This window comes from Trachurus trachurus (genome assembly GCF_905171665.1).
Source record: "Trachurus trachurus genome assembly, chromosome: 22".
NCBI classification, from domain to species: Eukaryota; Metazoa; Chordata; class Actinopteri; order Carangiformes; family Carangidae; genus Trachurus; species Trachurus trachurus.
In genome coordinates, this window is record NC_139907.1 from 18,541,204 (window position 1) to 18,555,430 (window position 14,227).

General features: G+C 40.7%; 1 protein-coding gene across 1 annotated transcript in view; it reads right to left on the bottom strand.

Annotated features, from left to right (window-relative positions):
• Positions 1-13,707, bottom strand: part of ttll5 (tubulin tyrosine ligase-like family, member 5) — a 49,316-nt gene extending 35,609 nt beyond the window's left edge. Inside the window, exons 1-11 of the mRNA XM_083998319.1 lie at positions 13,587-13,707; positions 11,156-11,262; positions 10,977-11,059; positions 10,049-10,155; positions 9,631-9,761; positions 9,423-9,505; positions 7,653-7,722; positions 7,479-7,563; positions 5,486-5,587; positions 5,278-5,369; positions 4,998-5,105 (exon numbers count right to left, since the gene is read on the bottom strand). Coding sequence (XP_083854445.1) covers positions 4,998-5,105; positions 5,278-5,369; positions 5,486-5,587; positions 7,479-7,563; positions 7,653-7,722; positions 9,423-9,505; positions 9,631-9,761; positions 10,049-10,155; positions 10,977-11,059; positions 11,156-11,262; positions 13,587-13,645 — 1,027 coding nt within the window. The 5' untranslated portion in view covers positions 13,646-13,707. The remainder of the gene's footprint in view (positions 1-4,997; positions 5,106-5,277; positions 5,370-5,485; positions 5,588-7,478; positions 7,564-7,652; positions 7,723-9,422; positions 9,506-9,630; positions 9,762-10,048; positions 10,156-10,976; positions 11,060-11,155; positions 11,263-13,586) is intronic.
• Between the last annotated feature and the right edge of the window lie 520 nt (positions 13,708-14,227).

Sequence of the window (14,227 nt, forward strand, 5' to 3'; positions counted from 1 at the left end):
ACAGGGATAGGGCAAAGCCCAGCCATAGAGCAAGAGGAAAAATCCTTCTAATGGCACTTCAAAAGAACAGACTGTGTTGAGAATAGGCCAGGGGGCTTGGGAGTTTCAAAGCTGCCATAACCAGCACTGTTTGTTCTAGGATCTCAGGTCAATGCCAGTGTTAAGCATACAAAAGTCAGCGTGACAGCATGCAATGGCTTGATATTGCACTTGGTTGAGTACCATGGTGCGGTTCTAGATTAAAAGAGAAATGAGTTGAACTTGCTGCACATTACTTCATGTAGTATAAGGTTAAAAATCATCTCTACTTTTCAGTCATTTTAATTGATTGTGCAATGGAAATGCAGGTTGTTGAGTTTTGTTTGGTTTATTTCCTTCAGTTCAGGATAATATCTGAGAGCACTCCAGAGCTACAATTTACTGTTCTTTTCTGTTCCGTTTTGTATTTTAAGTTATTTAAATGTACAGTATATTAGTATTTGAAAGGGCGAGTTCTGTAAAGTCTTTTTTTGCTCCAAGGTTTATATTTACTTCTTTTCATTTTGTCACCTACTAAATACTACTACTAAATAAATATGTCATTTGCCCTGGCGTATGAAATTTAAAAAACAAGTTTCATGTAAACTATAACATGAAGAATTACGTAAATACCTACTGCGCTGTTTTACATGTTGTTTTCACCATCTGTGTTTCGAAAATGGATAAGGATCTGTGTAATTCACTGGGCTACTGTATATGACATGGTTATGGGAGTTCAACTCATGGTATAGTGCCATGAGGTCCAAAGTGGTGTAACTGCAATCTGTATTTTCATGATGGAACTAACAAAGTTTGCCATACATCCCAGAGCCAGGACCTACAACATATTGCTGCCACTGCCAGCTTCTTTAATGTCTCAGGATGGGCTGGACCCCCACCGCTAAACAGAGCTCACTTAGAGCACAGCACTTAGATTTTATTTTCCACTTGCAGGCTGATCCCATTCTACCCAGTTTTGTATATTAAAAAAAAGCACACGCACACGCCGAGAGGAGAGATGGAGAGTGTGTTGTGTGTCATAAAACATTATGCATTAGTCTTGGGGAACACAGCGCTGGAATAAATGGGTTTGAGCCTGCAGTGCCTCATCAGTGGCACCACAACAACAGGGGAAAATAGGGAGGTGTTACACCACCTTACCAGCCCCCCCGACATGTAGGCTCCATGTGCTGCGCATTTTCCCCCAATTAGGAGCAGACGCCGCTCCTGCCCCATGAGCCTGCAGAGCTCACTCGCTGCTAGACGCGTTTGTTCTGTGGCTTGACCGCTGCCGGGGGGTTGGTGGGTGGGGGGTGGGGGGGGAAACGCTGTTAAATACGCCGCAGAGAGCCCACAACAAGCATCACAGACAAGGAGAGGAGAGGCAGCGAACATGCACATCACACCCATTAAAGAGGGAGGGAGAGGGTGGGGGGGGAGAAAAAGTGTGACAGAGGACTTTTTTTTTTTTATATTATTGGATGGGCGCTGCTGGAAACTACACCACAAGAGACAAACGCCCAAAAACAATAATCTCCCCGCCCTGGCCATGCAGCCTGTTGGCCCACAACAACAACAGCAACATAAGTGTTTCCTTCATGTGTGTTTTCTTCATAGGCGAGGACAATTGAATTACTCTTGCATCATTCTGGGATAAATTATTGCAGCTGAACTGTTTCTCAGCTGTTGCAGGGGAGCAGAGCCGAGCGGCGCAGCTCGGAGCCATGCACGATCGTGAAAACGCTCTCAGGACAACAAATTAAATGAATACAGTTAACACTCCACGGCCTTATTATGATAGCGGGACCAAATCCATTAATCATCCCTACAAAGAGTGTTATACAGCAGCCGCACTGTCATCACAGGGGGATGCAAACATTGTGCTGAAGAGAAGTGTGGGAGTATCTGATAAATGTAAAACAGGGAGAGTGGTTCGCAGACGGGGGGATCCAACCACACTCAGCACTTAATGAGGGACATTCAGTGGAACACAGGACCAGTAAGTGGAATGTTTGTGTGTAATAAAATAGGCCTTTGGCTTGGCTAATCAGATCTTAGTCAAAACATCTCGTAATCAGCATCCCTCAGCAAAAAGACTGTCCATTAATCACACAGCAGCGGTAAGGAGCTGCATGGGTGGCATTTTCTCTCCACAGACACACACACATTCGCTCACACTCACTCACACACACACACACACGCACACTTCTTACCAACGTAAAATGAAAAATCTGTTGTTTTTATTTCTTCCCACATGAGACATTACAGAGCTATAAAAAGATTTTGTTACAATATGCCCATTTAGATACGCAGCGCAATTTGAGCAAAGGGAAGAAATCCCATTTGAAAACAATAAACATTGTATTAAAGCCATTAATAGACATTAAAATGGCAGGGAACAATTTGCAGTAAATTAAGATTATAATGTGCTTTATGGTCTTGCATGGCTCCCTTCCAGACAAGCCAGAGACTGTATAAAACCTCTAAACAATGGCTGCTTTTATCAGCACATTCACTGCCCTGACACACATGTATTTGCTGCCCTGCTTTCTAACGCTTTACCTGTTTACTATTAGAGGCCCAGGATGGCTGTGGGCTGTGTAGTGGAGAAAGTCAGGATAAGCGCAAGAGGAAAGAATCTGACAAGGGGCTGACTGAACATGAGTCCTTTGTGGTTTGGGTGGGTTTTGTTTTTATTTTAGTTAGAGACAAGAAAAAGCTTACAAAGACACTAGACTGGACTCCTTCAAGCTCAGTTAGACCTGTGTGTTTGGGAAAAAAAAAATAGTGCTCTACACTGGTTCCTACATGTCTGTGTTCATACTGCCCATACATACTCACACACGCACAGAGAGTTTGCATGCAACACGACCACACTGCGAGAGACAAATCAACAGACAGAGGATGAGGGTGGTCCTCTGGAACCGTCACTGTCTGTCTTTGGAAACTTAATCCCGCAGACAGACTTTGAATGCTGTAATTAACTTGCTTGGGGCCATTTGAAGACAACAAAATTACATTACGTTTAATGGTAAACTGATACGGTTGAAGTAGGATTATGAGCATGTTCACAGCAGACCGCAGTGTATTATGTATCTTAGTCAAAGGTGCGGGATCTAATTGCTTTTGTACTGCACATGACATTGCTACAGTATCTGTGCCTGTACAGGTTGGTATAGGCTTCCACCTGAGCTCTTATCACTGGAAAGTAAAAGTACTTTTAAAAACAAATGGGAAAAATATGTTTTTTAGAAAGGTGATTGTTATAATATCTGACTTCTTGGCTTCCTTTTTGTTTTGTTTTTTTGTTCGTTTGTTTTTCATAAGCCTAGGTGTGGTTTTGTGTGTTTGCAAAGCTTTAAAACTGTTTAACTATTTATTTCAATATCTTGATATCTTTTTAATGTGTGGTGTGGTTTTAGGTTGTTGTAGTTTTTACTCTCTATGTTTTTTATATTTAATTGTATGTGTGGGACCCCAGGAAGAATAGCCATTACTCCTATAATGAAGTAATAGCTAATGGGGATCCTAATAAATAAACAATAATAGATGCATAGATCACTCAATACAGTTGTGCTGTTGTGTTGTTGTTAAATTTCTCATTTCAAAATAAAAGATGGACACAATATAGTGTATATTAATAAGGAATATTTCCCATAATTTTGCCACCAGATCTGCATATAGAGCAGGCTAATATTATATCATCAACATAAAAGATTGGCGTCAGTGAAGAGTTAACTTCCTTGCCACATTTCCTCTAAATTCTGATCCTTAAACTGTATATCTATGGTTAGCCATATCAGATGTGGATGTGCATAAACAAGTAAATCAAGATGCAGGCCTATCTGACTGAAAGAATGAATGAGAATAAGGGCAAAATTGTTTTTCCATTCCTGTTTTTCACTCCACCACCAAAGATATGTGTCAGCTGGTTGCTTCTACACATCCCTCAGGTGCTGTGAGAGCCAGGTTGAGACTTGGTAAGCCACATTTCCCTGTAAATACCTGCATGGTCAACATTCATTCCCCGGGTTAATGTGGTTTTTTAACGTAGAAGTGATGCTCGTAGACAGATAGCATATTTTTGTGGGCGGCAGGCTGATGTGTGAGGTGTGAGATGCCGCTACGTGCCCAATACAGGCCATACGGGGGGGGGTGGGTGGTATTATGTCTACAGAAGCCTGTCACAACTGCAAAGCCCTTTATTTTTCTAACATCTGAGAGGTGAAAAAGAGTGTGAGCAGGGGAGAGGGAGAATTATAAACAAACAGAAACAGCCAGAGAGGAGGAAAAAGAGAGTGAAAAAGAGACAGCGGTGCTGAGGGAGGCTCGGGCCAACGTGCTCGCTTTTCAAACCCCAAATCTCAGAGAGACTGCCAGACACAGAGAAAGAGCGCAGACAATTAGTGCCAACACTAACATGGGTAATGGCTCCAAAATTGAGTTCACACGAGCCCGCTGCTAAGCAGGAGCAGCCAAGAAAACAGTCAGCCTAAATCAGGCAGACCTGAATGGTAACAGAGGAGAGGAAGCAAATTCCTGCTCCAGGCAACGGGCCCTCCACGACCCGGCAGCCAGTCAGAGGGCAGCAACATACAGGAAGACTCACACTGAGGAATGACTGTCTACAGCCCGAGCAGAGGAATAGTGGGGAGGAACTGCCGGACAATGAATCTGAAACTGAAAGGAAATGTGAGGGTGTGGCAGTGTGTATGACTAAAAGTGTGTGAGTGTGTGTGTGTGCACCGTGAGCAAAAAGGGAAATCTGTCCAGAGTTTAGATTTCCATTCATAGGAAATTCTTGTGAGGCTGCACATCTCAGAGGTTTCTCTTTGTTGTCCTGAACAGCTTGTTGTCTCATAACCAAAACCGGATTGTATTATACACACAGCAGGATTTTCATGCTCATTCATTTTTGTTGGACTTTTTTTTTTTTTCTTAGTCAAAAACATTTTTAGGGAAAAACCTGAAATGATTACCAAAGCAGTTTGTCTTGTGGGGAACAAACATCTTGCAGGCGGTGGCTATCTGAAGCTCTGCACTCAGCACAGCTTTGATGATGAGGTCCTCCACATGTCTCATCAGCACTGAAACACACCATGAGGAGGTTTAAGTACATTCTTTTTCATAACACGGCAAGAACTTTTCAAGATAAAATCAAGCAGCGTTCGAGAAGTGAACTGGAAACTTGAGTAAATTTTATTTCCACCGCCTTTGCATGGACATTACAAGCAGGAAAAAGGTGAAGGTTTGACTCACATGTGGTGTCCTTCCCCTCTTGCTTCAAATACCTCAGCACTGCACTCATACTCCACTTGTTCCCATAATCCTCAACTTCAGGGTCATCGCAGCTGAAAGGGAAGAAATGCATTTCAAATGGCCGAGTTATAGTCAATAGATGAGTCACTCAGGCTTCCCATAAAAACAGCTCCACATTCAGAGCATGTGGGTCACTGCCGAGGCTTACCTGACATAATCGCTGCTCTTTTTGTTCACACTGTAGTTGGTGAGATGCATGAATGTGTTCTTAATGCTCTTGGAAGTCCGGTCGTACTTCACCGTGGCAAACCTGTGCACGCACATGGTTTATTTACACAAGAGAAAACGAAAACTTAAGCCGTCATCCAACAGTTTCACTGCATATCTCTGCCTTAATGACCACATTCATGAGGCTGCCACTTAACTGGATAATAGGGGCACTTTGGGCAGGGATTAGTTTCTGGCAGTGTTTGAGAGGAGTGGATGCCACATGTGCAATAATGAGAATTCCTTGGCACGCACTGTGTACCTGAATACCAACACAACCCCGAAGGAATGTCAGGAGATAAAAGTGATATTCAGGATTTGTCCGTGATTTATTGCTGCCAGTCAGTAATCAGGCCGGGGTGGTGGCACTCCGATTCCAACACATACCTCTATCAGAGCAAAGTGAAACCAGTTGTTGTATAAATTATCTTCCCTCTTCCCGACCTACCTGTGTCTAATGATAGCCTTTCGTTAGATTAATAAATCCCTCATGCTCGAACAACGTCAATAAATACAGAGTATTTACACAAAGTAATCATAAGGTATGACCTTTGAACAATGACACAATCAGCAGCATTTAATGAGCACATCATCCTACAGCTGGAACAATAGAGCGCTTTGTTTCAAAGCCACCACCGCTATAAACTCTAGACAGCAGTTGGTGTAGAAAGTTGAGGCTGCCCTCTTCTGGTCACTGGAAGACTGTCAGTGAAAGTGCAGCTTCACAAACTTACCCTGTGACAATTTGACATCAGAATTTGGTATATTTTATTAAAACTCTACAAAGATGCAGCTTGATCTCATAAGTCACCTCTAAAAATGAAAATAAAGCTGTCTTGAATCAATTTGACTCCTCCCAGTCCACTTGTTTGTGACTTGTCATATGTATATGTTGTTTTTGTCAAGCACTTTGTAATATTGTGTTTTTTAAAGGTGCTGTATAAATAAAGTTATTATTGTAACCAGTTCTCAGGACAGGAAATGTTGGCACTTATCACACAACCCTAAAAAAACAGGATGATTCATATATAAAACAAGCACAGCATATGATATTACTGTAGTGTATGGGGTGCTCTACAATTTGTGTTATTGGAAGAAATGTTGCAGTATACATTAACTGTGCAATAATTTGCTGCATAGAAAGCTGACTCAAAATTAAAATTGGGTATAAGGAAAACATGCGTACAGAGTTCACTATACCTACTGACCAACATACTGAGCAGCAGTAGCCTACTACAGTAGCTTGTCCTCTGAATCTGACTTTATCTCATCCTCTCATCTACACTGCCCCTGATGCTGTCTGCTTCAGAAAGACTGAGTGAGATAAAACCTTTGTTGACTAAAGGTACGTATGTATATGTATGGTGTGCACAGTTTGTTCCATTAACCAAGGTACTGTGCTGAGTGTGAGAGGAGGCGGTGTCAACTTCGAGTGTTTCACTGACAAAATATAGTATCAAGCATCGCTGACACCACTCAGCAGAGCTCTAGGGAGGTCTTTTTTGCAATTTGTTTGAAAGTAATAATGTAATGTATTAATAATAAATTATAATTTATTAATTTTATTGGTTTTCTATTAGTATTTGGTTTTGGTTTTGGTTTTTTGTCAGCTTTGTCTTCTATCAGTTTCTTTTATACTACCTTACATGTTCGAAATAAAGGTTTAAATAAATAAATGAGTAAGAAGAAGAGGTTCAGGATGAATATGTGAGATGTGAATAAGAAGGCCTACTCCAGTAGATTTGGGGGTTGATCTATTTAAATGCTGACAGAGTAGTTCAAATGCTGTACAGTAATTAACAGAAGTGAGCACTCTATCAGGTGCCATATAATGTGTATTTGTTGTGAAATATCAAATGTATTACAGAAGATCATCAGTGATTACTGATTTGTCAGATAACACGCAGTCAAAACAAAAACCCACACACACTCACCTTGCTAGGCCCTCCTCATACACATAGACAATGAGCGGATCGTATGATGTTACCAACACATACAACCGCACGTCAAACTTGAACTCTGAAAAGAAAACAAAAGGAAACTGGTCATTTCAAATATGCCAGAAATGTGTCTTAAATAATCAGGAAACAGCGCCTGTAGAAGCTCACCGTCAATCAGCAGTGGGTTATTGATGTAACGAGACACCAAGATGTTTTCATCCATTGAAATCTGATTTGGCTGAACGAGAACACATCAAAGAAAATATAATGAGCACACAAAGAATAAGACGTAAATATTTCATAATAATAATTTTAAAAGGTTTAAAGCCATTATGCCACAAACTAATAACTACAAAAGAGTGTTAATGTACTGAATTCCAAATAAGTGATATAAAACTGCTGTTAACTATGAACATCAAAGAAAATATGATTCAGAAAAGTTGGAGACTGCAATGACACTGGCCATTGAAGGTCAACCTTCAATAACAGCCTATAAAAACACAATCTGTTGGTGGAAGGGGGTCATTTATGAGGTTGAAATGTGTTGCAGGTGGCGAAGTTGAGAATAGATGAGAAGGGGGGGTGGGTGGGTTGTAACCTCAGTGCTGGCTTCAGTTCAGAGAAAACCCAAACCAAAAAAATGAACATATTTCTTTTTTCTCCCCAAATATCGCTCTGACATTCTTTCCACTGTTTCATAAAAATGCCTGAGAGGAAGAAGAATCGTGCATGTGTTTTCCAAGAGTGAGAACCTTGTTGAGCTCCTCCTAAAACCTTGGAAGTGTGTGATTTACTCCGCAAAGTTTATTAATGCCTGAAAAAACTGGTTGATATGTTTTTTGTTTTTTTTCAAAGACAGCTGCATCCAGCCAGCTGGCTGTTTCTGTTCACACAGTATTTCTAAGTCAGCATGATTACAGTCGACTCCCACCACGTTTGCCATTAATGTGAAACTGTGCTTACATGTGAATTAGAGAGGGAAGTTAGAAAAGAACTTCGCACACAAACAGAGGAGCTGTAGTAATATTTGGTTAGTTTAGCTGCTTCCTGTGTTTCCAGTCTGTGTTAACCTAAGCTGAACGGCAGCTGGCTGTAGCTTCATAGTTATCCTACAGACATGTGGGCGGTATCAGCAAAACACACACAAGCTTATTACGCAAAAGGTGGAACTGTTCCTTTAACATACAGCTTTTACTCATACAGAAAATACAGACAAACAAAACTAAATTTAAACCTGCACTTGTGTGTCACTATTATTGTTGTCAGCAAGGGAAGAGAATGTGTTGATTTAGTCACTCTCAACTATAAAATCAGCAGTTTGTTAACAAGTCTGTTTACAATAAACACATGTTAACCGTAGAAACATTTCACAGGAAAAACACAAACATTTCAGAAAACTTCAGAAAAACAGCAAATAAAATCTAAAAGTTGTACATTAAATAATTCCTATCACCAGATCAGCTAATTTGAGTGGTGGGTTGTTTTGGCCTTCATCAGCATGAGGGCAAAAAGATAAAGGGCACATTATGTGCCACCAAACCCCTGAAATTAAAACTATTAATTCATTACTGATTATTAATTCTGAATGAGGCAATTGTCAAACAAAAATGCCAAACATTCTCTACATCCGGCCTCTAAAATGTGATCTCGAATTTATTGTTACATAATCGGAGTTTGGGTTTCAGACAAAAACAAGCTCTTTAAAAAAAAATCATACTGGGCTTTGGTTTCAGCCTCGTTTTCTTTTTTTTTCCTGACTCCAAAGTTCTTCAAATCAAACAATCTAAGAAGCTAAATAAAATAAATTAAAAAAAACAAAACATGTATCCACACTATGGACACAACCTGTGATCGGGAAACACCAGGGTACAGACAGCTTTATTTTAAATAGGAGTCACAAACTCTAAACTGAGAACGACAGTGGAAAAGGTCACTCACATTGCTGACCAGGTAGATGCCTCGTCCTCTTGAAGATGCTACTGGTTTAATAATCCATGGGCCCTTGTCCTTGGCAAAACAATCTGAGGCAGGAAAAGGTGGGAAAAAAGGCTGGGATTTGAAATCTTATAGTAATTCATGAAATCAAATGACAAATATACTGTAGCTTTATTTAGACCAAAGGAGTGTGATGGGGGGGTTGTCTTACTGCAGAATTCCTGGTACTCAGAAGGAAGCACAAAGGTCTGAGGAACAATATGGAAGTTTTTGAAGCCGTGAGTTTGCTGCATTCGCTGGATGTTTTTATAGAGACGGTCTTTTCTCGTCAATTCATAGGACCTGGGAATAAACAGAACAGTTTCAAACGTTTTCAGCACTTGCAGTCGCCAGCTTTGACACCAACAGAACAAAAATACATGAACACATGAGAGTTGCAAAACGCCCTCTGCCTGACAGCATGATTCATTTCATGTTTGAGAGAGGCACCGGTCCAAACTAAATGCACTTTGCAGTGGAAGCCAACAAACACACTGCCTGAACTGAAGGGCTTAGAACGGCTCAGTGGTAATATTTATAACACTGAAAACAGAGGCAGCGCACTCATACATTTGAGCGCTCAGTTATACCTGGGGAAGTGGTTGACCTTCTGGAAGTCTTGAAGGCTCCGTAGTACGTAAGGCTTGAGGTGAGATCCGGTCCACATGAGGTTGAAGTCGTTACTGTTTGGGTGAACCTGCGAGAGAGAGGGAGAAATACTGACTCTGTTCAGGTGATGAGTGACTTTGATTCAGTGGATGCAGAACAAACAACTTTTGTTAACGGATCATTTAAGAAAAATTATGTTACGTAAGTGTAAAAACCGAGTTTAGCAACTGATGCTCTACACTAATTGAGCTCTGTTCAGTTTCCAGCCACCGACAGCAGTATTATATTCTGATGCCCATCGCATGTGACAGCTCGGTTAGATTAAATCTGAGAAGCAGATCACACTCGACCACGAAACCTGGAGGGAGGCGGCCTGCTTTTCAGACGCTTTCTCCAAAGGAAAAGGCCGACTCAGAGATTTTCATCGCCATCACGATTACTTATCTGTTTTGTTTTGTTTTATTCCAACAATTCGTTAGGAGGCAGAATTCACATGACCGTTCATTCAGCATCCAGGGAAGAGGCAGATGTTTGCAATAAAGGCTTATTAAAGCTTGGCTCTGCGGAGGCTGTGGTAGACACTCGTCTGCCTTTGATGATGGGTTAGCAGGAGTCAAGAAGCATTGAAATGAAATAAAAAGGGAATTAATTGTAACTGCTTGGAAAGAGCAATAATGGGGATTGTGTGCCCTCGTGAAACAGGATTAATGCTCCTGAGGTCATTTTTTGTTTTTTTCCATGAGTGCATTCCCAGGCTTTGACATCGGCATTATCAGTCAAAGGAGGAAAAACAGTCCTACTATCCCTTATCCTATGTGCATAAATAACACGTGCACTAAAAATACAACTCATTCTTTGCTAGATTTGGGCTAATCTTTAGCATTTGCATGATTTAGTGAAGACCATTACCTCATTGAGCCCATGACTGGAGAGCAGTCCTCGTACAAGACGGCTCTCGGTGCGCACAATCTTGAAGGCCATGTTGTATCGCTCTACGAAAAATGAAACAGATTTCAGACAATTAGATCATAGTGTCCACTCCAGTCTAGTTCAAAACTTTTCTCATCCATAGTCATCTTGTTGTGTACCTCCAACAGAGCAGATATTCTCATCCTTTGAAACAACAGCCTCAGGGACAAACAGGAGAACTGGGATGGCCTTGCTAAGGCCGCTCCACGTGATGCAGGGATGGTCACTAGTGGGCAAAGAGTTGGAGGAGAAACAGAACAATCACTTAGCGAGAAGAAATTGTTTTGAGATGTATTTCAAATTATCTGTAGAAACACATAAACACACACTGGCCTATACGGGTAGCTGACCTAATGCTGGGGGAATGTATCCTGACACCGTGTTTATTTCAGTCGAGCAGATAAAGACAGAACCACACACAGTTTCAGGAGGTACTGGGCAATAACAAATCCACGTACTATACTAACAAACACCTTGTAAAACTGCAGGCTATCTGATAGTACCAGACACAGCCAGCTTAGAGCTACAAATAAGATAAGGCAGCACAATGATGGAACAGAGCTCAATCATGCACGGCCTGTCTTGATAAGGAGGGGGAAGGCATGTAAACAATTACTGCCCCTCGCTCAAGTATCCAGGTATGTCGGACAATACAGCAGATATCTTTTCCACTGTGGTAACTTGATTGCACACCATTAAACAAGGTATTTTAATCAATGCCATTTAAGAGCGCTGTTTATTTTGAACATAAACCAGCATCAAGACTACTGAGATGCCATAAACACAAAATGCGAAGATGTTGGACAAAAGATTAAATTGCTGCAATCACTATGATCTTTTAGGAAACATATGATTCTTCCAGTTTTGGTAAAATATAGATAAAATAGCTCCTTTTAAGTTCAACTCTCACTCCAATTATACTCATTGAGTTTTTGAAAGCAGAAATATCACATTTAAGAATACTCTTAATGCTGATCTGTTGTTTGCTATATGAAATTTGAACATGATATGATTCCTTCTATTTTTGTGGTCATCAAATACAAAAAGAAAGCTGAGTTCTGTATTGTGCAATGTAAGTTTCCGACTTGATGTCTGCAATGTGTCTCCAGTATTTGTCTGTAATACTATACCTCGTTTTCCTTTGCATTATTTAGTTTTGTCTGTTGTCACAGTGGAAGCAAGTTGAGCAATTCTAGGACTTTTACATCACATTAGTGCAAAACATGATCAGCCGCTGCTGATAAATACAAGCGAAGAGTCGAGCAGAGCGGCTCAAACCGGCTGTAATCAAACGCTCATTCAAATGGGAAAGAGTGAAGCGAACACTGCGAGCGAAAACTACATCCTGTGAGAAAAATCAGTGTGACTATTGTAATGTAAGACATGTGTGTGTTTTCGGAGGATTTTTGTGTGTGATCATCACATGTGTTAATAATAATTACAGCCCTGTCAGTAAGGCAGTCCTGGTCATCTAGAGGTTAAACCCTAATACTAAGCAATCCAAACTAATTCAGGAGATGGAAATTAGCCTAAAAGCGGGCGCAGTGGCTCTTAGTAAGGTATGACTAAGTAAAGCTTAAGAGGGAATTAGCTGGCACTGGCAAGATAACAAATAACAAATGTCCACAACTATGATCTAAAGCTAGATGCTCCTCTCATTCTCAGTCAGTTTAAATCCCATCAATTACACAGAATGAAAGCTACCTCCAGTTTCATCCTGTCTAAATGTATCTTGGCATAAATTATTAACATAGACTCAAGACACCCTCTGTAATCCTGCACAGATTACATTAAATATTCAATAAACTCTAACAAGTTGTGATGATGATGATGATGACCATTGTACAGAAGGGAGAAAACCCTTACAAAATTACAAATGCCTTTGGTCCAGCATGTTGTCACATTAAAAAGGTGTTTAGAGAGAAATCTCTTAAGGTACGCCAGGAGGATCAGTAGGCTAAGAACCTAACTGACACTAAAGAGGTCTGCTTAATTCAGACAGACAAGTCCACAAGCTGCTGGGACTGCAACTACTCAACTCATCTGCATAGTTATTAACTGCCCAGTTATGAGGACAGTGCACAGCGTGTTCTTTAAGACATCTGTTATGAAAGAGAAAATACGCAATCAATGGTGCCTGCAATAAAAAACAAAATAATATTCATGAAGTACTTTCTAATCTGCTTTTAATACAATACGAGCCTGATAACCTTTTGTATGGCATCATGAGTATCTTCTGGCTCCAGATCACTGCCCATATCTCCATGTATATAAATAAATATGATGGTATAGATGGAAAAAACATTAAAATATAGTTTTAAAAAAAAAGTTGTGGTTTCATATTTGTGCACAGAAGCTGTATAAACTTGACAATAGAGAGAACTGACCTCAGAGTTGGGCCATTTCTCATTAAACTTCAAAGTAAGAGGCATTAGATCTTTTCATGAAAAAGTATTTTTAAACAATTGATCTTTCACAGCCTGTTTGTGAAGATGATTACACTCAGTGCCATGTGATTGTACCGCAGCAATCTGAACAACTTGCACTCACTCTTGCTCATCCTCTGAGGAGGATTCAGAGTCCTCCTTATCCCGGGTCACAGCTGGCATCTTCGCGGTGAAGGGGGGAGACGAGCTGCCCGGTGATATCTGCCTGGGATCAGGTGTCTTTTGTTTTTACCACGGCATCTAACACCTCCACCTGCAAAGACATCAGCTCAGCTCATATGACCGCCAGTCTGTTCATGCAGGATATCATAACATAACGTTACTCAACTGACAACAACGGTATTATGCCTTGTTTCATAAAGACTGACACTGATGGCGGTCCTGAAGCACTGGCAGCATACAATTAGCTGAGAACAGCTGTTGTATTATATATGTTATGTTATCTTTGTTAACGTTACAATAGCGGAGATGTAAGTTAAGTTAAGACGTTAAGTTTAAACCGAGGCTGACAGCCTAACAAGCGTTATTAGCTCCATAACACAAAATGTATCTGACATGCTACTCTAGGTTACAGGAAGCTAACGATGCACAGCCTGCCCAGTGTAAGTGAATGTCTTTATCATGCCGTATAAACACACGTCAAAATCAACTTGCCTTTTATTTCAATTGAGCCTGCTAGCAAGCCAGCTAGCTGTATCACCAGGGCCACTTGATCATCGCGGTTAATCTTCCTGGTTACTATAA